The sequence below is a fragment of the Oculina patagonica genome, chromosome 2 (genome assembly GCF_052425735.1).
Source record: "Oculina patagonica isolate OP01 chromosome 2, crgOcupat, whole genome shotgun sequence".
Lineage (NCBI taxonomy): Eukaryota > Metazoa > Cnidaria > Anthozoa > Scleractinia > Oculinidae > Oculina > Oculina patagonica.
Window position 1 is genome coordinate 8,586,818 of NC_135759.1, and position 27,676 is coordinate 8,614,493.

At 37.0% G+C, this 27,676-nt stretch overlaps 1 protein-coding gene across 1 annotated transcript; it reads right to left on the reverse strand.

The window, feature by feature from the left end:
• Positions 1-2,647: 2,647 nt before the first annotated feature.
• On the reverse strand, positions 2,648-27,676 carry LOC144642884 (uncharacterized). Its single transcript, XM_078501984.1, has 20 exons — positions 27,564-27,676; positions 24,488-25,048; positions 23,677-23,784; positions 22,810-22,923; positions 22,437-22,544; positions 21,376-21,521; positions 18,732-18,906; positions 17,182-17,297; positions 16,534-16,660; positions 14,642-14,761; positions 13,916-14,077; positions 12,019-12,240; positions 10,450-10,745; positions 9,314-9,664; positions 8,295-8,541; positions 7,104-7,438; positions 6,407-6,496; positions 4,932-5,148; positions 4,439-4,653; positions 2,648-3,126 (listed from the first exon to the last, which is right to left on the reverse strand). The coding sequence occupies exons 1-20, from the start codon at positions 27,628-27,630 to the stop codon at positions 2,995-2,997; spliced, it is 3,909 nt and encodes a 1,302-aa protein (XP_078358110.1). The 5' UTR covers positions 27,631-27,676; the 3' UTR covers positions 2,648-2,994.

The following is a 27,676-nucleotide window of genomic DNA, read 5'->3' on the forward strand; positions in this document are numbered from 1 at the left end:
GTGGGATATTTTATCGGAAATTCAAGAAAAAAATGGTTGGAACTTTTCATTTGTCTCTTGGATTGTAAAACCTATGATAATCGTAATCATGTCATGTTTCCATACAATCTTCTTATTTACTCCTATTGTTATGGCTACTGAAAACTTTAGCGGCATCGCCCATGACAAAGACACGCAAAATCTTATGGAGATAATAAGATATGCTGGACAAGATGGGCTGATATATCTATTCTTTGGGATCGCAGCACTATTTTACTGCATACTATATTATTGTTGTGGTTGTCGTTTTTTTTTTTGTCAGGGTGCAGAATGTATGGCGTACATGTGCAATGATGATTGATAATTTCATAGAAAAGTTTGTTTCATGATAAAGAGATTAACGTTATTGTTCAGTGTATGATACATGTTTTCCAGGTTCTAATTCAAATGAATTATTTACATTTTTATTTCCCATTGATTTATATAATGCATACGCATTGGATTGTATGATATTATATTGTGGGCCATGTTGTCCTATTTCAACAAAAAATGTAAAGCAAAAGTCATAAAGTTAGTTCCCATATTTTTTCGAAAATCTAGGCTGGAAACTAGCTGCAGAGTTCGTTATTCAAATTCAGAGGAAACTGAAAGTGATTATAGCACAAATTTGTAATCAGTTTACATTGGTTTCTCTGGTTACGGATAAGAAGTTTATCTCTGTTAATATCACCTCTCCAAAATGTACTCCCCCTTCCCATGACCAATCTAACTGTGATAACTCAACACCAAGAGATGAATGCTATCGCCATTTCCACTGATACGCGACTTTAGAAATCAGAACACCAGTGGAAACGTTTCTAATATAAAATGATCTCTGTCACAGTTTTCGCACGAGCGATCACTAATGTGAGCTGTTGGTAAATATTCCTCTTTTGAAGCCAAGGACCAATTTATATGGAGACAAGTACAATAAAAGTACAACTTTTCTTTACATAAACAGCCTTTAAGTTGTCCAAAAGGACTTTGTTTCGCTAAACCTCAAAACAGTCAAAGGTACAAAAGTGTAATGTTCAGCGAGGGGTAAAAAGTGGAGTGACAGTTTAAAGCAATGTCGACATTGTAGAGATCTGTAAACCGTTCAGTTTCATCTGGTTTAAAAACAAAGATGTTAAAATCAAGGCATAGGTAGCAAAAGTTTAAGATACGACTGAAAAAAAAAAATGATATGAAATTATTAAATGTTTATTATTTTATCAATCTTCTATTACATATTTATGTAGACTTTATTCTTTTGGGGTGAAATTTACCATATTGTAAAATTGCTCTCAACAATCAAAGCAGAGCGAAATGTCGCACACTTGAGCTGCCAGAATGCCGTCCCGTGTTCATGAAATGAGCTTTCATTACGAACTTATTAAATGTTTATTATTTTATCAATCTTCCGTTTAATACATATTCATATTGCTCTAGGCTTTATTCTTTGGGTGAAAATTAGCATGTTGTAAAATTGCTCTCAACCATCAAAGTGAAGCAAACTTGAGCTGCCACAATGGCGAACCATGTTTATGAAATGAGCTGTGATTCTCAAAGTTTGCCATATTTTCCACAAAACGTCTCAAATTCAAAGGCTTCGATAGTCACTCCAAAAATACATACCGAAAACAAAAACATTCCGGTGGTAAACCTCTCGAACCATTGGTGCCTCGAGCTTCTCAGCAATTTTAAAATCATATGCAATTTGGAACCGCAAAAAAAGTATTGTCTTTGTATTGTCTTCTTATGGGATAAGTTAGCAGATCAACTGGTCGACGTTTTTAACTACTCGTTCCAGCTAGAGGAAATGACAACGTCACAAAGACAAGCAATTATTACCCTTATTGACAAGAAAGGAAAGGACAAATCCTACTTAGAAAACTGGAGACCAATCTCAATCCCATGTATACATTTTTTGCTAAAAAGTACGTTGAGGAGTTTTATTCTACGAAGAAGATGACAGTTTCAGGGAGCAGGCTGAAGATGAAGCTATAGGGGCTAAATCTGAAATAAGCAAGTTTTCAGAAACTAGTCGGGCTAACAAACATTCACCGTACTCGCAAAAGGATTATTTTTCTTTGCGTCTCTTTATCTTGAGTCTTGTAACGATTTTAAAAGTAGGAGTTTAGGCTGTGTTCCCTAGTAGTGTGTTCCCTAGTAGTGAGTTCCCTTGTTTTGTGTTCCCTAGTAGTGAGTTATCAAGTAGTGCGTTCCCTAGTAGTGAGTTCCTTAGTAGTGAGTTCCCTAGTAATGAGTTCCCTTGTTTTGTGTTCCTTAGTAGCGAGTTATCAAGTAGTGCGTTCCCTAGTAGTGAGTTCCTTAGTAGTGAGTTCCCTAGTAATGAGTTCCCTTGTTTTGTGTTCCCTAGTAGTGAGTTATCAAGTAGTGCGTTCCCTAGTAGTGAGTTCCTTAGTAGTGAGTTCCCTAGTTGTGAGGTCCCTTGTTTTGTGTTCCTTAGTAGTGAGTTAACTAGTAGTGAGTTCCCTAGTAATGAATTCATTACTAGTGAGTTCCCTAGTAGTAAATTCCTTAGCATGGGGTTTACCTGGCGTACATCTGTTGCATAGGGAGAAATTAAACCGTTATTGAACAAATTCAACTTAAGGTAAAGTAAACGAGTAACACACTGTCTAGGCAATAAACTCGTCCATTTATTCATTAACATTATTAATTCAATATATCTTGCTTGGTATATAATTTTAGTGTTAATACAATTCTACACTTTTAGCTTTTTCTTTCCCAACCTTTTTAATATGTACCCATATTTCACATTTTTTTACTCTGCTTCGCTTGAGGTGTTAAGATGTCAGCGAATAAGCATTTTAAATGGATGGCTTTATTTTATTAACAATAAAATTATTTCATGTACCAATGATTACTTCAATTTCATTTAATCATCAATGTTTCCTTTGTCGGTTTGTTTTTTGGTCCTTTCTCGATGTAACTTCATGCTTCGTGTACGGTGTTAAGGGAAGGTTCAATTTATTCTGCTGGAGCCCTGGGCGGGGATCTTGAAATGGAACTGCCGCATCTCACATCTTTTGGTCCGGTTGGGTATTTATCCGTCCAATACATATAGTGAATCCAGACATTCATCTTGGTTAACTGGGATCGCTGAATTACAAAGAGCAAATTAGATTAGCTACAAAAAGTGACGCAGCCTAAAGATGATAAACGAATTACGACGCCATGTAGCAAAATTGCTTTTCCACCCATAACGAGTCATCATAAGTCGACATACCGAGAAATGTGTCAAAATATACAAAATATGTAACTAACAATTTAACTGTTATCTGCTTTTCATGCCACATTATATGCCATCCTACATATTTTTGAATAACGATTTGTCAACCCAAATTGTGCCTAGGCCAAGCATGCTTTTTGCAACTGGTCTGTTAAGTTGTATCTAGGGAAGTAAGCAATCAAAATCTCTGGCTTTGGTAGATTTAATCTTCCTCTCGCGAGGTATTTTGTCGCATATTCAACAAAGACGTTTCCTTAGCGGTTGATTTATCCCTTGCAAAAGATTCAATTTAATTGTACTCCACGTTACTTCTCGTTGTTATGGTAATCGTTTCTTTATGCAGGTTATATATAGGTTAATTGAGTTTTTACTTTATTCATTAGTGTTTTTTTTTTCTAGTTTTCCTGGAAAATACATTTAACATTTTATGTTTTTTTCTGATTTTGTATAGGTTCACGTTATTCTCCAATTCTCTTGGAAAATAGTAAAATCCAAGATGGCATTCAAAAAAGGCCGATGAAGTGAAATCAGGAAGTTTGAACATAACCAACTAGAAAAAATATCTTACCATGTAGAACTAGGCGAGGGCTACATAGCCATTACCTTAGGACGAATGTATCTACATATGCGCTAATTTTTAGGACGAAAACCAATAGCTTAATTGTTGGACTCTGCATGATACGGCCGCCCACTTACCTGAAGGCCGCTTCTGCACTCGCCAGTATTATCCTCGTTTTAAAGTTGCGAATGGAGACGAATGTAGCGTAGCGCAGAAAATATTTCCAAATGCAATTGGCATGAAGCTTTTCTTAATGATATTCACCCGCAGCTAGAATCCATAAGAGGCTGGTTCCATTTCAATAACGTTCTAAGAATACAAATATGCAGGGCCGTAACCAGACTTTTTCCATACACGAGGCAAGATCTTGCTAGTGGGTTTTATGGGGTACATATGCCCTCCAAAAAATTTTGAAATCTAAAAGCTCTGAATCGCCTTCAGAGAATTTTTTATGAGGTATTTCTTGAGGAAAGTCAATCTTGTTCAACTGGGGTTTATTTTACCAGCAAAAACATTTTGTTTGCAATTTTGGGCAAAATTAAGACGATGCAAGTGCCTCGCCTTACCTCTTGCTAGTTACGGCCCTGAATATGGTCTACCTTGTGCAACCTCACACCACTTACATCGTAGTCCTTGCAATTTGCATGCGTTATCATCGTTTCACTTGCTTTGCAGGGAGCGTCGTTATCGATCGGTATGGTGAGTTCGTAGGTTCCAAATGGACTCTTACATTCCACTGCCCCAAGAAGTTTGTCATCACATGGCGAATCGCTCAGGAAGTGACAGCACATCGGTTGAAAGCGACCATCATCTTTCGGCATACAGTAAGAGGAATCCTCTGGAAGATATACACAATTTTATTTTTGTTGTCAGCTGTACGATTTTTGTGATAAGTTTAGTTTACTACGCCTACCAGTTGAGTATGCAACGATGGAAGTTTGGCGCCCAAGTTTTACCCCCAAAGTCTGCTGTTGTCAGGGGCAACAGAGCTAGTTTCCATTGGAAACATCTCGTGCTATTGACGCCAGCAGTCTCTTTCGCGCAAAAGTTGGCGAAGTTAAAATTTACTTTCACAAAAATTAAATATGAATTAAGAACAAATCCTCAATCACTTACTGTTGCCTTTCTTTTTCTCTTCGTTGCATTTAGTGGTGTTAGTTATTGCGAAACGGTTGAATTCAAACTTTCGCAAAGATCCCAACACTTGCCGGAATTCCCTGATGTCTCCATTTCCATCTCTAAATTGCGAGCTAGTCATATGACGTAATTTCAGATAAACCTTCGACGGGTAGTTGCCATTTTGAGTATTGTCACCATAAAGCTCCACGTACATCTAAAACGGAGACAAACATGTTTGAATGGGGGTCGTGAAAATTAACTATTATTGAATAAAGTAAAATATATTGTAGTAAATAATGAAGATGGTAAATTTTGAGCTGGGTAATAAATAATAAAGAAGAAGTTTTCAACATGAGACAAGCATGGGACAAGTAAAGCGTTTTCTTTGTCTCATGCTCGTGTCATGTTGAATACTTCATGCTCCTATTTGGGGTCATCATTCATCATTAATAAAAGTAAGCCCTTCAAAAACGCCGCATAGGTGACGTGGCGTGGCGTTGCCTTACGACTTTTATTGCATGCGCAGAAAGAATGCGCATAAACAAGTAACATAAACGCCCATCATCCTAGAAAAACCGCGAAAACATCAGGCTTGGCTTGAAGTTTTGCTGGGATCAAACGCACACTCTATCCTTTTCTTATTGGCGAGGGTACTACTTTGATTATGGTCTTACGTTTCTTAGCAGTCGTCTGTCTTGGCACAACAACAAAGAATGGCCAAATTCTGTGTCACATGCGAGGGTGAGCTGTAACTCGAAGCTGTCCTACTCATTCAGTCCTAAATATGGTGTTATAAAGCGTGATGATATTTTTTTGAATTGCGTGATTTTACTTCACGACCAATTGTTTGTAAGTTTTGGTTACCATTTTAATCTCGCATTTGAAGAACCCGATAGCCCATACCTAAAACTGTTTGTATTACTATACCAAAAGCTTTAAGCTTTTAAAAAAAATTCCATCGGTGGTCAGTGCACTGACCTTGGTTTAGACCTTCGTAGACGTTCCTTAAATAACTTTTGTATTCCGATCTATCGGAAAAACTTGCCATTAACAATTTACATTCTATTTTGGTTTTATGTATGTCTGTTTCAAATCGCTTCCTTACGTAAGTCTCAGAATTGTCTTGAATTATTCAAAATCAGTGATATTTGTACCCGAGCATGTCTACAGTGTAACAAAATTTAGTTGATAGACCTCTGAGTTTGAAGTTAGATAGCCAGAAACTGCCGACGACTTGCGTCATTTTTTTATAGTTCCTGTTTTCTCTGCTTGGCTAATACTCTACAAAATTCATATCATAGCTCTGAAAATGTAAAACAAACTAAATGAATTTTGATTACTCCCTGTGTTGTACGCAAAATGTTCATTTTATTGACGAGGTGACCGCGACTTCCCCGTCGCGGTCTCTTAACTCTCTAAGGGAGTCGATAATGATAATCGTATCGTATATAAAGCTGTTACACATGCTTTACCTTTAACAGACGAACATTGTAACACTGTTTGCAGCTGTCCGATATATGCAAAGAGAACTTTGTTTTGCCGTTCTGAATCTCGCTAAACATCTGGAAGTAGTTAAGAAAAGCATAAACAATCAGTAGTTTTAAAGTACATTAAAAAGTTCTTATTTTATTATTAATGGTTGTTTATCATAATATTTTACACCTTTAAAAAAGTCTTAAGTAAAAAGATCGATTTACTACTATGTCATTGTGATTATATACTGATATCATTTTTTTCTTCAAATTATTGCTGTAGTCTAGTTGTGTTGTTTTCATGGGCAAGACCCGTTATTTTAATAGCGCCCCTCTCGCCTTAGGTAAAAATGAATACAAAATAATTTAATATTACAGCTGAAGCGACCCTGCGATGGACTAGCGGGAAGATTATAAATGCTGCGGTAGCTGGATAGGCTCCGGTTCAATAATGGGACACTAGGCACATCAGACGCAATCTTTTTTTTTTAATTGACTGTGGCCACAAAACACTCCTGTTGAGAATTTGAGTTACTTAACGAACATAGACGCATAAGATCGACACAAATAAAAATTTTCGACTTTAAGGAGCAAATTGTAACGCCGTTTAACGTCATTTATATGGTATTTCAAAATAAGGCAGGAAAACTTGACCAAAGTTCTTTTACTAAACCCTTTTTAACATCTGTAAACATACCACTTTGTCTTTGACATTGTCGAAAGACCATTTGTGTGTGTTAGTGGAGTAATGCATCCTACTGAAGCAATCTTGAGCTTTACTTTCAAGCTTGTCTACTTCAAGCATAGCATTGGTCAGCTCAACAATTCCTGCGAGCTTCCCAGTGCCTTTGGCTGCTTCACTTGCACGTCGCTGGAATGCAGTAAGTTTGTCGCTCTCATCCCATAGCGAGCGAAACTCAAAACTTTTGTACAACTGATACAAACTATCAGCAAATCCTGTTTCTATTTCTTGATAAGAAGTCAAAAGATCATCGAGAAGCATCTGTTTGACGGTATCTTCAATTTGCGAGCCTTCAAATTAAAACAATAACAATGATGATGATAATGAGAAGGAGGAGAAGGAGGAGGAAAAGGTGGAGAAGGAGGTAAATCACGACGAAAAGGAGGAGAAGGAGGAAGAAAAGGAGGAAGAAGGAGGAGGAAAAGGTGGAGGGGAAGGAGTAGAAGAAGAAGAAGAAGAAGAAGAAGAAGAAGAAGAAGAAGAAGAAGAAGAAGAAGAAGAAGAAGAGGAAGAAGAAGAACGAGGAGAAGGAGAAGGTGGAGGAGGAGAAAGAGAAAAAGGACGAGAAAAAAGGAGAAGGAGAAGGAGTAGAAGAACAAGAAAAGGAGGAGAAGGTGGAGATAGAGGAGAAGGAGGATGAGAAGGTGAAGGAGTCGTAGGAGGAAAACGAAAAGAAGGAAGGAAAGACTATAAGAAAAAAGGAAGACGGGGTGGAGAAGGAGGAAGAAGAGGAGAAAGAGAAGGAGGAGGAAAAGGAGGAGGAGGACAAGGAAGCAGAATGGAAACGAGGAACAGTGAAAAACGCATCCTCGGTTTCAATGTAATTCTCACCAACATTGTCCGCTCTTTAGAAAGTTACATGTTAACACACTTATTAAAGCATTGTCTTACAGATAAAATATCAATGGTAGGAGATAAAGACACATCAGATAAAGGGCTGGAGAGATCAAATACAGCTTTTTATTCGACTGCTGGTCAATACGAATGTATTTTTCCTTCAGTTATCATTTCTCTACTTCCATGACGCAAACAATTTTGGCTAAACCGGCTTATACTACCACGAAAAGATGAGTAGCCAAGCAGAGACGTACCCAGCCAATCTAATTGTCGCTGATTCGATGGCAATAATAATCAACAAGCCCTTACCTTCAGAATCAAAAAGCTTCTCGATATCATTTGCTGTCTCATTCAAGTTTCGGATATGAAAGTTAAATCCTCCAATGCCGTTGTCTAATTCCAGGACCTTTCCTATAAGATCAATTCTTGTTGAGCCAGCAATAAAGAACCGATCAATCAGTTCCTCCAGCTTCGCCTTGTCTCGGGGTAATGACCTCTCGTCCAGCATGCATACGAGGTCCGTTGCAAGACTTTTCTTGTTCATTTCCAGGTTAGCCTTTTGTAGTTAAAACAATACTTTCTTATTCAAAACGTTGTTGAGATATTTTAAAGTTCTAAACGATATATGTATTGAGTTTGGAACTTTGACGTAACATGGCATTATTGAAGTCATCAAATCCAAGATATTGGCGATCTCTTACGATTACTATCCCATAAATTTACACGGCGCTTTTAGTATTACGTGCACAACGTTACCGGCTATCTCTATACATCAATCTTTCGATCTCTTTCTATGAATGAACCAATCATAACCGTACAATACCAACGCTGGTTTCATGCCATTGACCACAAGTTTAAAAGATCACGCTAGTGGGCAATGATTGGAAGGTTTCGATAGGGTCAGGTTAGGGTTTAGCATCTCAAAAGATGGAGGTTGAAAGAAAGCCGTTGTGTACTAAAACAATAAAAGCGGGGATAAAAACATAATGCTCTAACAGTGGAGAGATTCTTAAAGGACAGACTGTTTTAATTTATTTTCACTTTCAATACATCGCATAACACCTGCTAGTGACGTCATCAACCTTGTCCACAGAGGCCGCAATCCTTTTGGTCTGCGCCAGGGATCGGGACCTCTGGGCTATTTTGAAAAGACGCCACAAAAACGCCTGAATCTGATTGGCTGTTGAAAAACTTGTTCGTTTCACCACGATCTCGGCGCACACGCACAATCAAACCGTTTAAAACGTTTACTTTCAAAAAGACGAAGAAAAACGGATTTAATAACGTTTGTAACTAGAATTGTTTCTATCTAAAAAATGATTGATTACCTTCATCATCTCTGGTACAGCTGTAACGTCCATTTGGTCAAAATCCAGATCACTAGAGTCTTTAAGAGCAGTGTATGCCTTACCAAATGTCATCCATTTGCTAATTTTGTCCTTAATATTCTGGAGTGTACCAGAATTACACTTAGTAGTAAAATGACCAATCACTCCTAAAGCTTCATTGATTGCTGCTAGTGGATCTTTTCCTTTAACTTCCTTCAAGAACCCAGTTACACCTTGTAGTATGGCAAAAAGGTCGACTTTATTAAACTTGGACTTCTCATACACACTAGACACCAGCACGTCTATGGCCGCGAGAGAGCTGTTCATACTTGCTTCCAATTCCCCAATAGCCTACCGTTACAAATAATAAGTAAAGGTAATTAAAGAACGGTAACTATAGTTTATTAACGACAACAATACTCTTATCCTACTGGAAAAAAGATATATTGTGTTATTGAGAAGTTTCATGGAGCTTTTCTCCATGTTTTCTAGGAGGGAGAAATGTTGGATGAAAGCGTTCCGTTGGCGTCAGATCTTTTGGCAAAAAATTCATTTTCTTCACGAAGGTCGAAACCATATTTTCTCGATTAAGCGCCCACGGCTTTTTTTTTTAAACTGAGCCTGGTGAACCCGGCGTTTATTTGCCTCCTGCAGTATATTTGACCCCAGTTTTCATAAACAACCGGTTTTATTCGTTATTTTTGACAAAAATGTATCTGGCTAATATTCCTACAGCTTATTGTACCTCAAGCCTATTTTCCACTCCACCTCCAGTACCTGGCGTTTATTCGGTACCCGGCGTTTAATCGAAACAATACAGTAATTAAATAATATAACTAAACCACCTGTTTCAAAGGCGTCACTTTATTTTTATGACTATATAAATCAAAGTTTACCTTAAATATAGCGGCAGCTATTGAAATCCGAACAAACAAACGTAACCAATCAAAACACGATCTATAAGCAAAGCCATTTTTGGCGATGATTTCGAAAATGTTTGAAGCGGCGGAACAAACCTGCCAGACGCCTGAAGCGCGGACGTGTTGTCAAAAAATTTACATCAGAAATTCAGTAGGTGCCCTTATAGCCGTCGTGACATTTGGAACAAGGTACAGAAAGTACAACGTTCAACTTACTGCGACATAAGTTCCTTTCTGGCTTATCGCTACTCTTCTGTCCTCTACGACTTGTTCTCTCTTCTTGCGGACTTGAATCAACGTTGCGTTTGGAAGCAAGTTTCTCAACTCAGAAATTTCATCTTCAATCGACGTCCTTATGCTATTATAAGCATCCTCGTACGACTTTGCGCGATCTTTCATGATTGTCATTTTTTTCTTAATGGCATCCCATTTCATTAAAGGGGCGTACATCTTGTTCTTACCAAATCGGTCAAATCCTTCTTTATTAAGGAAGTATAACCTTCGTTTTGCAACTGGGATAGAAGAAAAGAGCCAGGAATAAGCATTAAAAACAGTGTCATTGCGGTGTTGTTTCTTCAGGATAACGAAAATTGAAATTTAACCCTTTACGCATGCAAATTCTTAAGTAAGTTAAGATACTGAAGTAGTTTCATGTTATAATTTAGGGTTCATTTCATTCATTCTTGTAATCTCTTTTCTCTACATTAGCTATTTGTTCTACATAGGTAAGATAGACATCTGCGAATAAACTTGAGCCATACCCACGGAAAAAGGCTCTGGTATATCAACGTTTTTTTTTTTTATCAAACGTTTCTAAACAACCAGCCACGCCTGACAATTTATCTTTAGAGTGTCGGGTCAGACTTGATAAAGCGATCGGTTCATTTATTTATTTATTTGTTGAAATCCCACCTGTAAACAGTAACGACATCAGCTAAAAAGGACGTTATGTAAAAGTGTAGTATAAATGTGTAACGTTCAGCGCGTTTGCCATTGCTGACTTGCTGCAAAATCAGGTACGTAATTCAAGTGTATTACCTTATTATAGAAAATTAACGCTTCATGAAATTTACGCGAATTTCAAAAATTCGCGTTAAATTAAGTCGCGTTAATTTTTGTTAACGTGGAACGTTAATTTCCGCAACCTTAACTTCAATTATTTTGGCCTCAATCTAATCTCCTAGGAAAAAAGCATTATTTCATCACGGTCGAAATCTACTGGTGTCACTAAAACTGCGAAGAACGTTCAAAGTATCACGAACATTGTTTCCGTCTCCGATTATACGCCTAGTGTTGAAATAAACTTGTTCCTGTTGTCTCAACAAGTGTTTTTCTTTGTGTACGTCGCGTTAGTTTCCTTCATTTTGAAATGCTATCCCCATTTTCGCGTTAATTTCCTTTATTGGGAAGACATTTTTCTTCGATTCCTTTGATTTTCCTTTGATTAAGTCGTGTTAATATAAAATACCTTAATTAACACAAGCGTTAATTTTCTATAATAAGGTACTTTTTCAACAGAAAAGCGACGACACTCCGATTTGTGGAACCCCGATATAACGATATGCCAAGGGGGCAGTAAAATTATATCGTTGTATCGAGGAATCGTTATATCGGGGTTCCGTCCCATTCATTTTACTTTTGCCGGGACATAACATCTTCATCGTTATATCGGGAGTATCGTTATATCAAAGATCGTTATATCGAGGTTCCACTGTATGCTGCAGTTTCTCTATTAAACCGCAGGCGTTTTCTCCATGTTTCTTCAACCCAGATCCGAAGACTAACCTTTTCTCAGGTAAGATGCTTCCTCTCTGCCCTGCGTCAGCTGAATTACGAAATTTAACACAGCTTCGCTGCTAGAGATCTTGTTAGCCCAAATGAGGTCTTCCGCGTATCTCGTCATTAGTTTCAACAAAGCCAATGGATATTTTTTCATTTCGCTTTCGCCGAATGGCGATTTTTGGATGTACGGTGCTACCAGATAACCATCGGAGCCAGCCGTACCAGCTAAAATAAATAATTACAAAAATAAATAGACTGCAAATTACTAAAATAATAATGGTTATTAAGCTTTATTTCTAAGATAATTGATGGCTGGTCTGGTTAGACTGAATGGTCAGTTAAGCTGTTATATAATTGGTTGTAAGTCCTACGTTATGGAGGGAACCTTGACTACAAAATGAACACTATGGATGACTTCCAACCGTCATATGTTGGCCGCCCTTAGTATCCTGGATTTATTTCTTGGCCATCCATGTTTTTCTATTTGAGGTTGTCTTTATTTTCAGTAGTCATGACCATATTTGGTAACTCACGTGACCAGAACACAAAAAACAAACAAAAAGGTAACAGAACTTTAATATATCATTTTATCCGTTTAAATCAACACCACGAATAGCGTGCAATTAGAAGCAAGTTCTGTAGCAAGGACTTGTCAAATTGCATCATTTTAAAAGTTATGACGTCACAACCGCTTTATGACGTCATATAAAATTTGGAATAACGCGAATTTCAGTTTTCATACTTGCTGAATTGATAAAAACAATTATAAGAAGTCTTGGATTATGATATCAAAATTTCACTTAGTTTCATTTCTAAAAGTCCAAAAACAAAATTTCAAACAATTCGCCTATTCGTCGGCAATCCTCGTTTTTGTAAGCGATAGAGAACTCGGGCTCATAGTAGAATTGTTAAATGGTGCACGGGGAAAGTGTATTGAGCATCTTATAAGCTAGAATTACTCTCGGCTATCCTCCATTGCGATCTTACGCTACTTTTGTGTACTCCGAATTTTTTTTTATGCACCATAAGTCGATTGTGCACGCTAAAGCATGAAACAATCGTTTATATATACCGTAAAGTTCCGGTTATAAGCCCCCCGGTTATTGGCCCATCTACCTGGAAACAACAATATACAACCGGTTATAAACCTCTACAGGGCTAAATGTCGCTTCATTATGCGTTTTTCTCTTTAGCACGTATTCGAACAACAATCCCGTGGCTCGTTTCGAAGTGTTTTTTTTCTAATTCCGCCCTCCCGGATATAAGCCCCTCCGCTTATAAGCCCACCAGAATCCCTTACGAAGTTGTGAAAGCCCAAAGCTTATAACCGGAATTTTTAAGGTATTTGAAAAAAGCTCATCAAAAGTAACTAACCCCCATCCCTCTCCAGCCAATAATACTTGCGTATATATTTCTTGTTCATTCAAGGGTACATACACAAGCAAACAAACTAACTAATTATAACCAACTAACTAACAAACACAAGTGAGTATACCCAATTGCAATAACGTTGTAAGGAAAAAAGATAGAAAAAGGTAAATAGGAATTTATTAACGTAATTTTATAACTGGTAGCGTTTAAAGAAAACTCACGACTATTAATTTGCATAATTTGAGTCAACGTTTTATGCTGTAACAAGACATTATGGGTTTCTGAACAAGATTAATTGATTTATTGGTATTTTGAGGCCTTTTAAGGCCGTTTACGAATAAATTTAATGCATGCGCGCGCTTAATCATTTCTTATTTGACTTACTTTTTTTATTTTTTTTCTGACAACCTTATTGCAATTAGGTGTAAATAAATCACACAAACAAAGGCAAACAAGGAAAACAATCAATCAATCGTCCAATGACCAATTTTTATGAGTTTGGATTCGAGATTTTCGATTTCATATTTACCTCGTCCATCGTTTCCTTTTCTTCCACTTGGCCCGCGAGACGCTTCACCCGTAACACCATTTGGCAAACATTCATCCCAGCAGTTAGACGATATTGCACCATGCCGGCATTTCTTTTCATATCTACATTTAACCCCGCGTCCTCCACGACCACCCTGTCCCCCTGAAAATGATCAATCTAGTTAAACCTATTCAGACCCAGGGGGGCTTCTGAGGTCGCCCTCCGTAACTTCCACAATATTCAAACAATTACAATGAAACTTAGAGGATGTATAGTATATCCAAAAATCTATATTTTGCTATTCGTCACGTGGAATGGTGATGACGCATCACATGATAATTACATCATGATGTCAAAACAGCCCTCGTCTTGGACTCGCCTTCTTTGATTTCAAAACTTTTCCAAAACACAAACTGCTGTTTTTTCTTTTTCTTTTTCCTTTTTGTTTCTTGAAGGTTAAGCAAAATTATAATATCATTAGAAACATTAAGTTTTGGCCTATTTCAACATTAATACAATATTTTGGCTGGTAATTAATTACAAGCATGTTAATTTATTATGTTATTTAACTAGAAATGAACGTAGGCAAACTGAGAACATGTATAATTCAAACACTTGCACGCATTTGGTGTATATGTTAACAGGAATCGAGTGAAATCACTTCGCTCACTACAACTCTTTACCGAGTTAAAAATAGCGAAAAAACAAAAACAAAAGGTGACTCACCAGCCCCTCCCTTTCCACTTTCTGCTGCTGCAGCTCCTTTACCAGGACAGGTTTTCAGCGCTGCTTTCCCTTGCACTTTCCTGACGTGGAACGTTAGACTTCCAGCATTGCCACCATTTCCTGATTTCAAGTTAAGTTCAGTTTATTTTTTTAAGTTTTTTTATCGTAAACTATCATCATCATCATCATTATGGTACCAAGATAAGCTTCAGCTGTGTGAGCCACTTGGTCCGAAACAGATTTTGCCTCTCGTCACATTTTTTTGTTTTTAATTACAGGGACTATGTCACGGATTTTACCTGATTTTTGAACCCCGAAAGTTTTTACTCGCGTTGAAAGAAACCTAAAAATAATAGTCCATTTTTTAATGAAAACTGCGATATTAGAGCACTGAAAGTGCTGACGAGCGTCTTTGGCTGTGGATGGCTCGGATGGAAAAGGATTAAAATTTGAAAACGTTAGACAAACGTTCTAAAGTTGATTCTGCACGCCTTCGAAATATCGATATTTATAGCACTAGCTTGATTTCTATCCGCAATTAGGATTATATATGTTACTGGATTTATGAAAACGTGGTCAAAGAAAAGCCGGTGACCTGAGTGTTTTTGACCAAGTACATTACACTGCGATGTGGCCTAAAAACATGCCAAGAAAGGAAAAAAAATGAACTACAACGCTGAAAGGTAGAAAAGAGAGAGGAGGAGAGAAAAAAAGACTGACATTCACTTTAGTTTTTATATCGTCTACTTTGGAAAAAAAAAACGCGTTTACGGCGATTTACAACAGTGAAAATTTCACTAGCCTGGTTTTCATAAATCCAGTCATATATAAAAAAACGAAGTTGAAAGGTTAATGTTTATTTGGGGTTAAGTTGCCTACCACTTATTTCAGAATAGTTTAGCTAGAGGGGAAGGTTGCTTGGTATTGAAGTACCTTTTCCAGTCACACAGCATAATAATCCCGGTAAGGGGGGGGGGGGGGGGGCACAAAACTTTTTGTTCTAGCCCACTTCTCATCGAAAGTCGAAGCACCTCAGAAGTTTTATTACCATTGGTTGAAGAACTTTCAACTTTTTTTTAAAATCTCACCACCTCGTATAGATGTAATTTTTAGTATGGCTCGTCTACTCTGTGCACCTTACTTACGGCTGGAGGTGTTTGAAGTGCTTAAAAATAGCAGAATGTACCTTCCAGATACACTTCTTCCATGCTTAACCCTATTCAGACCAGGAGGGCGACTTTTGAGGACCGCGCTGACTTTGAACGCTTATAACTTTTTCAAGATTCAACTAAACCCTGCCAAACATTCTGTGTTTATCTAAAATTTATCTGGAAATAATTTGGTAGGATAGGATGTTGTGTCAGGAACTTGACATCACCATGGCAGCGGCATTTTGATAGCCATTTTTTCCCAAATTTGTACTTTTCGTGTTTTTTTTAATGAAAATTAACTTTAATGAAATTAATTTTTGACCGTTTTTCGGTTTTAAGCAGTAGAAATGCGTTGTAAATTCCCACGTTGGACAGCAACGCTGTTAACGAACGTAAAGCGTTCCCTCGCACTTAAAAATAAATAAATCAACATTGTTTTACGAGGGCTGTACATAACAGTCTTTCGACTGACAAACCCGTGGCCCTCAGATTCCCGATCGAATTGGAATTTAGAGGTGTTGGTTTTGTGGAGGGAGGAAAATCGGAGAACCCGGAGAAAAACCCTCGGAGCAAGGACGAGAACCAACAACAAACTCAACCTACATACGAATGCACGGATTGGTAGCGCGAGCACCAACAACTATTTATCTAACTCTGATGAAGGTCATTTTAGGTTTCAAAAACAGATCGTCTTTAAAACCGTTTCATTTTATAAATTTCCAGTCGTTTCTATTTATTTACCTGATGTTCCAGCATTCCCGCCGTTTCCACCAGCACCTCCTCGTATCCCGCGACGTCCCGGAAATAACGTTGTGCATCCCCATCTTGTGTGAGCATATTTACATTCTGACGAACTACGGTCCGCTTGCTTTTGAAATAAAACATATAATTGACCCTAGTCAGCCACGCCTAGAATCTGTTAAATAACCTTTAGCAGATTAACTGTGATAATCTTTTTCACTTTGACACTGTAATGTAATGTAAAATGTAATACGGAAAATGCCGTATGTCAACAAAATCAAAGGTGTGGCTGACTGGGGTATTTAATCTCCAATATAGTCTGTTTGTATATAAATAGGCGTCTAGTTTTCAAAATTACATTTTATCAATATATATAATATTTATACATTATTAATCCTGTCATTCTGTCCTGTTTACTTTTTTCAATTTTTCCGTAATCATCTCCACTTTTCGTGCTACCTTTACCAATTAAATATATGTCATATTTAGGTTTCATGAGTTTCTAAAGTAATTTAAGCTTTTAGGATGTTTGATTAATCAACAGGTACGAATACCAGAGCACAAATTTGCATTTCGCACTTGAAAGGTGTAAATTGAAGAAGGAGCCATTCTTTTAAAATAAAAACAGAACTTTTTTAAAGTGTGTACCTCGTGAGAGCTGCTAGTCCCTTTTCTACCATTTGCCCCGTCCTGTCCTTTGAGTCCATTTCCACCATTTGTTAAAATGTTTACGTAGCCTTCCAACAAATCGGCGTAAATCTCCACTTTAAACAACAAATGAAACACTGACATAAATTATGATATGAGGACAATGCAAATGTACTTTTTTCGTCTTCCAAATTTTTAAACATATTGGTATGGTATCTACGCTGTAATAATCAATGCAATGTGAGGTCTTAAGAAAAATCCAAAAAACGGTAATTGTTGGCTTAATCTGGGACCCAAAGTCGCCTTAAATGGCTTGACTATAGTTTATATATATAGAATGGTTATTTTCTTAAACAATGCATTATGGTGTACCATGATAATTCTCGTGTACATGTCTAAGGAAACTCAACTAAGGTCCTTAAAGTGTCTTAAGTCGCTCGAAATCGCCCAAAGTCGCCCCAAATCGCCTTAAATCGCCCAAAATCATCACAACGTTTGGGCAAAATAAGCTAAAATCGCCTTAAACCGCCTCAAGTGCGTTTTTTACATGAGCCCCTGGCTCGGGAGATTGGGCAACTACTCCCCACGTGTCGACTTTAAATAAAATACCTTATACCTTACCTTACCTTACCTTACCTTACCTTACCTTAAGGCGGCTTTGGGTCTCAGAGTAGGCTAAAAAATGTCTGTATCTTGACGTGTAAGTTATACGGAGAACCAATGACGAAATTGTATTGGCACTAGCAAGTCATATAGCACATATAAAAGGCAGACACAAAAGTAGCAAAGCTTATTATAATAATGTCAAATCCTAATTAGCTCTAATTGTTCGTTACGAGCGAACGTGCGGGTTAATCGATCCCGTATCAAGCGGAGTTCCTTTGACGTTTTATCCTTCATTGGCTGTAACACATCCTCAATAAACACATTGTTGAAAGTTAGCTGGTAACTGGCACGCCGCGAAAAAAATCCAATTTTTTTCAGTTTGTTGAAAAATACATAGATCTAAGTCTCAAGTCTGGACAGTACTTCGTACTTGAGTTATCGATCTGTCATAATGTTCCACACAATTTAGACAGCACAGTATGGAGACGCTATTGGGAACCAATATGGCAGCTTGAAACCAAGAAAGACATCTGGAATTTACTTCTGCTATAAAAAAGCGGTTAATGTTCTCTAAAAAGAAGTAAACATTTCTCGCCAAGCCTCGACTATTCATATAGTTCCAAATTACACGACGAGGGTATTTTTATGCAAACGTAAACGCCATCTAGCGCCAATCTTAAAGTCCTGTTGTGTGGAACTTCGAAATTCATAATACTCTGTCGGGAAGACAGCGAAGGCGCTAAACACCTTCAACAATATATTCATTAACGATTTCTAATAGCCAGCGAGGGATAAAAACTTGCGATTTCAATTTTACACTTCTGATGACATCACTTGAAACCACGAAACGTTTTGTATTTTATTTTTTGCGGCGTGGCAGCTGCGTGACAGTAAAAACCACCTATAGGGTCGATGTTCCCTCCACTTCAAACCCATTGACCTACCTGTTGGTCCGTTAGCTCCTTGTTTTCCGTTTCCACCATTAGCGCCAGCAGGGAGATTCCCGGCAAACCTCTGGGACAAATTCGGTGCGCTAAGATCCAATTGGCTCCCTTTTACAAAAACCACTCTTCTACTTAGAATTGTCAGTTTTTTTATTCCTTTTATTTTGAGGTTTCCCTGATGATAAAGGCAATAAAAATAATTGTTAAAACTCATTCAATACCTAAACGGCCAGTGAGATTTCAATTTCTTTTCTTTTGCTAATTCTATAAAAAAAATGTTCTATCCCCAACTTGAAGTCAGTTTTTGAATCAAATTGTATAAAGAGTAACAGAATAGCTTGTTAATTAGTATAAGAACGAGTCAATTAACTCAAGTAAGCTATATCCGTTTTAAATTTTTGTCTATAAGCAATACATCCTTAAAGTTTTTTAATGCCCGTTTAAGATACGTTTCAAAACATCCTTGTAAAGGTTTTATCAATAAACGAATTGGAGTCACTGTGATGTCAAAATTTGTTGCCATGGCAACTACAAAAGTGGTCAAAAATACATTTTTTGACCGTTTAAGGCTAATTACTTTAATACTAGACGGTAAAAGCTTTTTTTTCAAATGTTTTTGTCAAAATGACAGAGGAAACGATCTGACACTTTTAGAAAATTCTGTAAGAAATATTCATAGTCACCTTAAATTTATGCAAAAATAATGTATCTCTGAATCCTTTTGACAGATTTCTTTAAAAAATTACCAAATTGTTTATTTTGTCAGTTGGATAAAAATATGTGGAAACAAAAAAACTTTCACCGAGTAGCTTTTGAGTTATTAGTCATGAAAGGTCCAAAATAGTGTATCTTTAACCTCATATTAAGTTGCCATAGAAACAGATTTTGCCGTCACCATAATCCCCAATGTTTCATTAATAAATCTTGTTTACGTTTGTGCAAAAATATTTTCCTTAACGTATTTGGTATAGCTGTGATAGACTACCAAAGACGGGCATGTTCAATTCTGACGAAACATATAGAGCGCCAGTTTCGTTAAGACGCTAAGCTATATATACATTTTCCATTTTCTTTTTCTTTTTTAAGTGTTCATCGTACTTTTATATTCCCTTTGAAATATTTTAGTGTACTTCTGGAAGATATGAGCTCCTTGTATATATTTATTAGCTATTCTAAACTTCGAAAGAAACTAAAGTTTACGTTACGGTTACGTTACGTTACGTTAAGTTACGTTACGTTACAATACATATATATGTTATTTGCCAGCCAAGAGGTCCGTATTAGGAAAAACGAGGGTATAGTTTTTCTCAATACAGACCGACCTAGGCCTTCAAATAACGTTTTTATTTCTTTCCTACTTTAATTCGATTGAAAAAAAAAAAAAAAAACAAGAAAAAATGTGTCGCAAAATCTTGTTTATGAATCTTGCTCCTTCTTAATTATTATTTTTATTTATTTATCTATTTATTTACACACACTTACATAAAACTAACATTAACATTAATTTACTAAGAATTACATATGGGTACATAGATACAACTACCTTTACAAACTTACTTACATCGACGTTACTACGTTAACTACTGTATTACATTTACATTTACACAAAGTCGGAGACTGTATTCCAAGTGATGAAAACAAATAAATAAATAAATAAATAAATAAATAAGTAACTTCTTAACCCTCGGACGTACAAGCAAACTCACACCCCCACCATCGTACAAGGGGGGGGGGGGGGTGGATGGAACCCCTCCCCGGAGTTTTCGTTATATTAAGGCGTAGCGAAATTATTTTGAACTGAGAAGAAAGCCCTTAGCTTACTCTACAAGATGACATAATTTTAATTGGCTGTGACGTCACATGACGTCACGTGACGTCATTAGAGCCGCCATCTTGGATCCGCCATCTTGGATTTCAACATTTTCTTAGAAAGTCAGAAAATAACGGAAATTGATGCAAAATCAAGCCAGAAGGCTTACGGAATGTAAAAATAAACAAATTTTGCACTTCTGTGTTAAAAAACTGGAAAAAATTAAGAAAAATGGTAAAAATGACGATTTTTGGCAAGACCTGCTTGTATTTATGACGTTGCCATGGCAAAGTCAAATACCATGGACACATGGTTGACATATCAAAATTTCCGCAAAGGATGAATGAACAGCTACTAAAAGTTTCAGCATTGTAGAGTAAATCGTTTTTTTCAAAATTTGGAAAAAACCTTATGGGGGGGGGGTGGCATCCACCCCCCCCCCCCTTGTACGTCCGAGGGTTAATTAATGAAAACATATTTATTGTCCAGTAGTGTATGTTGCTTTGGCTGAGCTCCGCCTGTTAGGACAAAAGCAGGCATTCCCGCTTGGGCTATTTTGGCCACAGGTGCGGCCTTTTCACGTTATGATACGTTAAGTTAAGATATATAACGTTAAGGTATGTTACGTTATGTTATATGTTATGTTATGTTATATTCTGTTATGTTCTGTTACGTTTTGATATATGTGATGTTATGTCATGCCATATCATGTCATGCCATGTCATGCCATATCATGTCATATCATGTCATGTCACGCCATGTCATACCATTTCATGTCATGTCATGTCACGTCCCGCTATGCCATGCCATGTTATGTTATGTTATATCATTTACCTTGACATACACCGTGTCGGCTAAAATTTTTAGCCGTATATTGTTAGGTGACGCTTGAGTATCTCCAATGTTGATCTTTTTCTTTGCTTTGAGATGTTCTTGAGTGAAATCCATGTGAACATGCCGACCAAGTATTTCGTAACCACCTATAGGCATGGGCAATACAAAAAATTACTTATTAATCTAAGTAATTAAACATACACTATGATTAGAATCATGAAACGCTTGATTTATGATTTCAGACGTGATGATTATAAGAATTGAGACATTCCATTGGTCGAGAAATCCCCTCGACTTTTTCTCGGGGATTATTCAATATAAATCACTTCTCCTTCGGCATATAATTGTTTAATAGCCCTTAAATTGAGATAATAGAATAAGCTACGATAATAAATTTCCATTTGATCGTTAAATTCTATCCGACCTTATCATATCAGAGTTTTGTTCATACACAGAACGGACTTAACCCTATTCAGATCGGGTGGGGGGGGGGGGGGGGTGGCTTTTGTGGTCCGCGCTGACTTTGAACGTTTATAACTTTTTCAAGATTAAACCAAACACCGTCAAACTTTGGGAGTCTATCTAAAATGTATCAGGGAATAATTTGGTAGGATAGGTTGTTGTATTAGGAACTTGGCATCACCATGGCAACGGCATTTTTTTTTATTTTGAGTGCTTTGCAATAATTTTAGGTGGTTTTCTGACGTTTTTGGTAAAAGAATTTGGAATCCAAGATGGCGGATACAAGATGGCGGCTGATCGACTATTCGCGCGGTCGATCAAAGGCCGTTTTTACACTAGAGACGGACAAATCGTCTAGAGGGAAAAGTCGTCTTAGTGTGAAAACGGGACGAACACGTTTTTGGAAGTACAAAGCGTTCTTATCTGTCCGTCAATTTGGCCGTCTAGGAAGACGAATTTTCAAGGACGAGTTGGTCGTCTAGACGCAAAGAAAAGCATAAAAGCCGTCTTAAATTCACAATAGACGAACAAATCGTCACACGACTTGGCCGTCTAGACGATTTCTCCGTCTAATACTATGAAAATATTTCCGGTGTTACCTGTTCCATCGTGGACAATTGAAGGTGTTTCAAACCAACTCATTGGAACAAAATCAACATCCTTGTCGAATGCTTGATCTCCAACACTCAAAGACATACAGCCATCCCCTGAAGATAAGATGAGACGAGATAAGATGAGATGAGATGAGATGAACCAATACCAATATCAACATTTTCACTAGATATTCAAGCAGCACTAAATCTCGTGACACAGCCCCTTTAAGTGCAATAAAATAGGATGCATGGGCGCGTGTGTTTTTTATGGATATTTATGTGCAAATATTTGTAGCGTTGAACATATAAAGCAAGAAACACTCTAGAAGAGGAAGTCCTTTATTGTCGACCAACTTTGTAAGAAATATACAGAAATTACCTGCTTCACAGTTCTTGCCGGAATATCCCATTCTACAATCACAGCGGTATCTTGCCACGAGGTCCACACATGTCCCGCCATTACTGCACGGCGCGGAGGCACACTCGTTAATATCTGCAATTATCGTCAGTAAGTTATTAATCATTTCATCTGATAAGGAAATTTTGTAAACCCATAAAACTGAAAAATAGAATTGGCTATACAGACTCTCGGGGAGATGGAGGGGAGTCACAAGGCAAACCGACTGAGGAAAGGAGAATGCCGACTTATCAGATCCCAACGAATTCATGTTGAGCATCCAGGTTATAGCCAATTGACAGTTGTCAAAACGAGGTATCCGCTGACTAGTACCACATGACCATAACTTTGAGTCAAGTGTAAGCTAAGTGTTCAACTCTTCGAGGTCATGTTTTTATTAAGCTTAGCTCCGACAAAGTTATAGTTTTCCCTTCAATCGCGAGCTCAAACCTTGCGTTTTTGGTTTAGGGTAATAACTTTTCTAAGCGCAACTTCTGCAACTGAAGTTGACGGTTTATTTTGGCTATGAATCTTTCTTGAGAATATACAATAACTTGATCTCAATGGGAGTATTTTCGCAAAAAAAAAAGGTTGTAGCTCCGCTTTTAGGATTGGCTAAATTGATATATTAGTGTTTTGCTACGTGAAACGACACTAGAACGCGCCTCCTGCACAAATAAGTGTATCTGAAACTCCCGTCGGTGTATCATGGATTGCGTTATATGTCTCAAACAACTTTTTGAACCAGATGTGCAAGTTGGACTTAATTTGGAGAAAGTGTAAAAATGTAGGATTTTCTCCACGGTTACTAAAACATTTATTACTTTCTCAAATATAAATGTACTTTACTTGTTTCACAGTTCCTTCCAGAATATCCTGGTTTGCAATCACAGCGATAGTTTTTCACAATATTGACACATTTAGCTCCATTCTGGCATGGATTGCTCGCACATTTATCTGAAAATATGGAAAAAATAAAACCTTTATTGTAACATTGTATTGTTAGTTAAGATTAGATATTTACAAGTGTATTCCTTGGATAATGAAAAAAGTTAGAGTAAGGTCAATGTAACATTTTTTTGCTGCACTGATTTAACTTTTTCAGAGCGTAAAGGAAACCTAAGTTTAGTTAACTTTTAGGATTTTTGGATCAAATTAAAGATTTTATTAACTATACCACGACAGCAAGTTGAACCCTTTCAGTGCTAAATTTATCCAAAAACAGGGTTTTTTTTTCTACCGTTAAACTGAATTTTTGATGCTACGATCCTGAATTTCCTTAAAGTTTGCTTAAAAAGCACTTTTCCACAATGCAGCAAGATTTTGATAAGCACCGATTTTGCACTAAAAAGTGATTGACTTTTTCTCGATTAGCTCTGTCAGGTTGCGACCGATACGCAAAATGAATAGTTCTTTGAAAAGGTCAAACCTAGCTCTATCAGATGCTTATCACTAAAATCTGCTGACTTTCAAATTGATGACGTCACAAGTGGATCATTGACTGCTCCTCCAAATGTCGAGAAAAGTCGACTTTAGCAGTGAAAGAGTTAAGGCACACAAAAAGATCACTTAGAGAGCAATAAAAACTTCACCTGTTTAACATAATTGAGTATAGGTCCTCAGATCTACACCTCGCTCTTGGCGAAACTTAAGCACTTACTAATTAAATAACAGGCCCTGCTGATTATTTTTCCAACATCGCTCTTCAGATTTCGGAAGTCCTTTACCATAATGATGTCATCGTCAGTCTCTGTCACTAATTGGAGTTCACGTTTGAGGCTATATTGAGTACCCACGGCAACAACATAAACCCCATCATTCCTCAAGGGCTGGTAACTCTGACGCAAGACATTGCCATCTGCATATGTAAGGCCGTTAATTATTAGCAGTACAAGCTTAGGGACATATTTTCGTCCTCCTCGGGAGAGCTCAGAGCGTGCTACACGCAGCCCTTTATCCAGTCGACGTAACCCATCATACACGTGACGTAGAGCATTAACAGCTTCGGTGAACTTGGCCATGGTGGTATACTGGCCGAATCGTGCCTTTACTGATGCCGTTTCACCGTACTGAACAACGGCTGCTTGCGTGTTGCCTGGAGCTAGTCCTAACCTCTTCGCTGTATCGATCACAAAGCTCTTCTCCAACGTGTATTCGTAATCCATCATGCTGCCATGTGATAGGACAAGAAACACCACATCCACAGGAGTACTACATGTGGCTATTGTCACAAAAATACAAACGAAACGAATCAAAACAAAACAAGAGAAAATGGACATTGTTACGGGGATTTTAATGCTTTTCGGCAAAGTACTAAAATTGGCGAATATGTTGTCTTCTACATGAAATGCACCTTGTAAATTGTTGTTGAAAGAAAAAGAGAGCTATAATATTTTTTAGGTGTTTTTCCAGTCCACAAGAACAAAACATGAAAAATTAAAACCATCTGACTTCTTCGCGTTGAGATCTTAAGTTCCTGATGGCATTACAATAATATCACTTGTTTATCGCTTCAGTACACTTTCATGGTTATTTTGTCATCAAAATTGGACCACTATTCGTAGTTTCCACACGTCGTAAAGTTCTTGAGTTTTTGAAGTGTAACTGGTGACAGTGCCCCTTTATTATAATTTCTATGAATAGGCTATTTTCGATTAAAGAATGTTTGTTTAAAATCATGCAAATATCTCATGGGAAAGAAGTGTGTTTATACATTTCCTGACCACACACTTAACAAAAAATTGGTATGGCTGTCTTCTTTGGCAAGTTTCTATGTTTGTCCACAGAAAAACATATAGAAAACTTCTGTATTTCCTTTCTGTTGAGAAGATTCACTTTATTTGAAAATGTTAAATTTCATTATCGCAAAACCATTAATCGATCTCGAATCCAAAGAAAACTAGTAAATTTCTAAATGAAAACAATATTTTGGGTCAGAAAATCTTACTAAGGTAAAAGACGAGATTCACGGCTTTAATCTCGATTTATTGTTATTTTGGCAATTTTTCGCTGTATGTGCGCGCTGTTTAAAATAGCTTTTTCTATCCCGGCTTACAGATTTTTATTTTACTGGTAATTCGAGAAATACGTTATGCTTAAATGGAATTTGAATTTGCAGTGAGAAAGGGGTTATCTGGCTATTAATAAATTATGCTATTTTTTATCATTTGCTTTAGTCCATACGAAACCCTTATGAGAAATCTTTGACATTGTTCTTCCTTTTGTTTTTTTAACAGAAATGGTATGGTTGACAGCATTTGGAAATAACAGCAAGAGCAATTTTATTAAAAACGTGAATGTCATTTTTACTCCATTGTATTTTTGACATTAACATTGACTAACATTGTCACCGTCTGAGCAAATAACGGTCAAGTTTTAAAACACGACCGTAATGGTACGTACAAACTCCTTCCTTTTTGAGTGAGAGTTCTACTTCATTACCAAAAACATACTATAGTTTCAATGTGGTCTGTTTTTTGTTAAAGTTAGCTATGGACTCTCTAAAAGTGTAATTGCTCGTGGAAACTACCAAATTTTTAAACTATGACAGGAAAGGAATTCACTTCCTATTTGCGAATTGGCTAAAATAAACAGTCGATTTACAAATTGCGAAATAATTTTCAGAATAACGCAGTAAATGTTGTTTTTCTTCACGTCATTCATTATAGCACTTAGAAAGGCAAAACCTCATTATTAACGTTTATATAAGTTGTAGCCATATCCATCGAAAGTTTGCAAAAGAAGCAAAAAGAACAAGGTAAAAACGCTGTACCAAGGCAAACACTGGGACTCGCATTATTTTAGTCCCAAATCCACGAAAGAACAAGTAGCTAGGAAAATGGTTCACAAATATTTGAATTGTTCGAAGCTGATGAATCTTATGTATTTTAAATTGGCCTTTGTCAATTAAAATGGTCATTTTTTTAAGTTGACAAAGGAGGAGCTTGTTATGGATAGTGCGAGTACTTTTAAACGTCGGATAAGGAGAAGGGACGCAACGCCCTTAACTGAACACGGGGCTGCAAGAACTGTTATTTATGCAATAGTTAATCGTAAGTGTATGTTTTTAAGTACGTTTGTTACTAGAATTTTTTTTTAAATAAGTGTATGTTTTTAAACATGTCTTTAACTAGAGTTTTATTTATATAAGAGTTTCAATTTTCACACAATTTTAATGTTTATCTTAGTTTTTAATTAGTGTCAACAAGTAGTCTGTAAAACGCTAGAACGATTGACACTTAAATAAAGCTTACTACTACTACTACTACTACTACTACTACTACTACTACTACTACTACTACTACTACAACTTTCAGCAGAAAGTAGTATTTTGACAAAAATCATATGTGTTTGAATAGCTTATTGACCTCGGTAGAAAATGATCGTACACGTTTACTCTGATGTGCCAGTGGAGTTTTACTGTATTTAGAGAACACGCCAAATTAATAATGACAAACAAAAAAACGAACTGCAACGAGGCTTTGACCGGAATTTGCCTTTTCTTATTCCCAATTTTAAAGTCACAGATTGTAAGAATGGAAAAGACCAACAAAAATATTGAGAACTTGATAGAAATTTTAGCCATATATCTATTTTTTTTTAATTTGATACACTGAAATCAAATTTTGCTCCATGTTTCGGATTCAAAGAGACATCAAAGGAATTAAGACGGCGGAAAGAGGCAACTGACAGAAGAAACAAACCTTTAAGGAAAAAATAAAACAAAACTACTTTACCTTGCCCGTTTCCTAAATGCCCCAATGCAAGAAGAAAAATGGTCGAGAGAATCTTGGAAAGATCCATTGCCTATATAAGTCTGAACGATAAGCACTCCGAGTGGATGTCACTT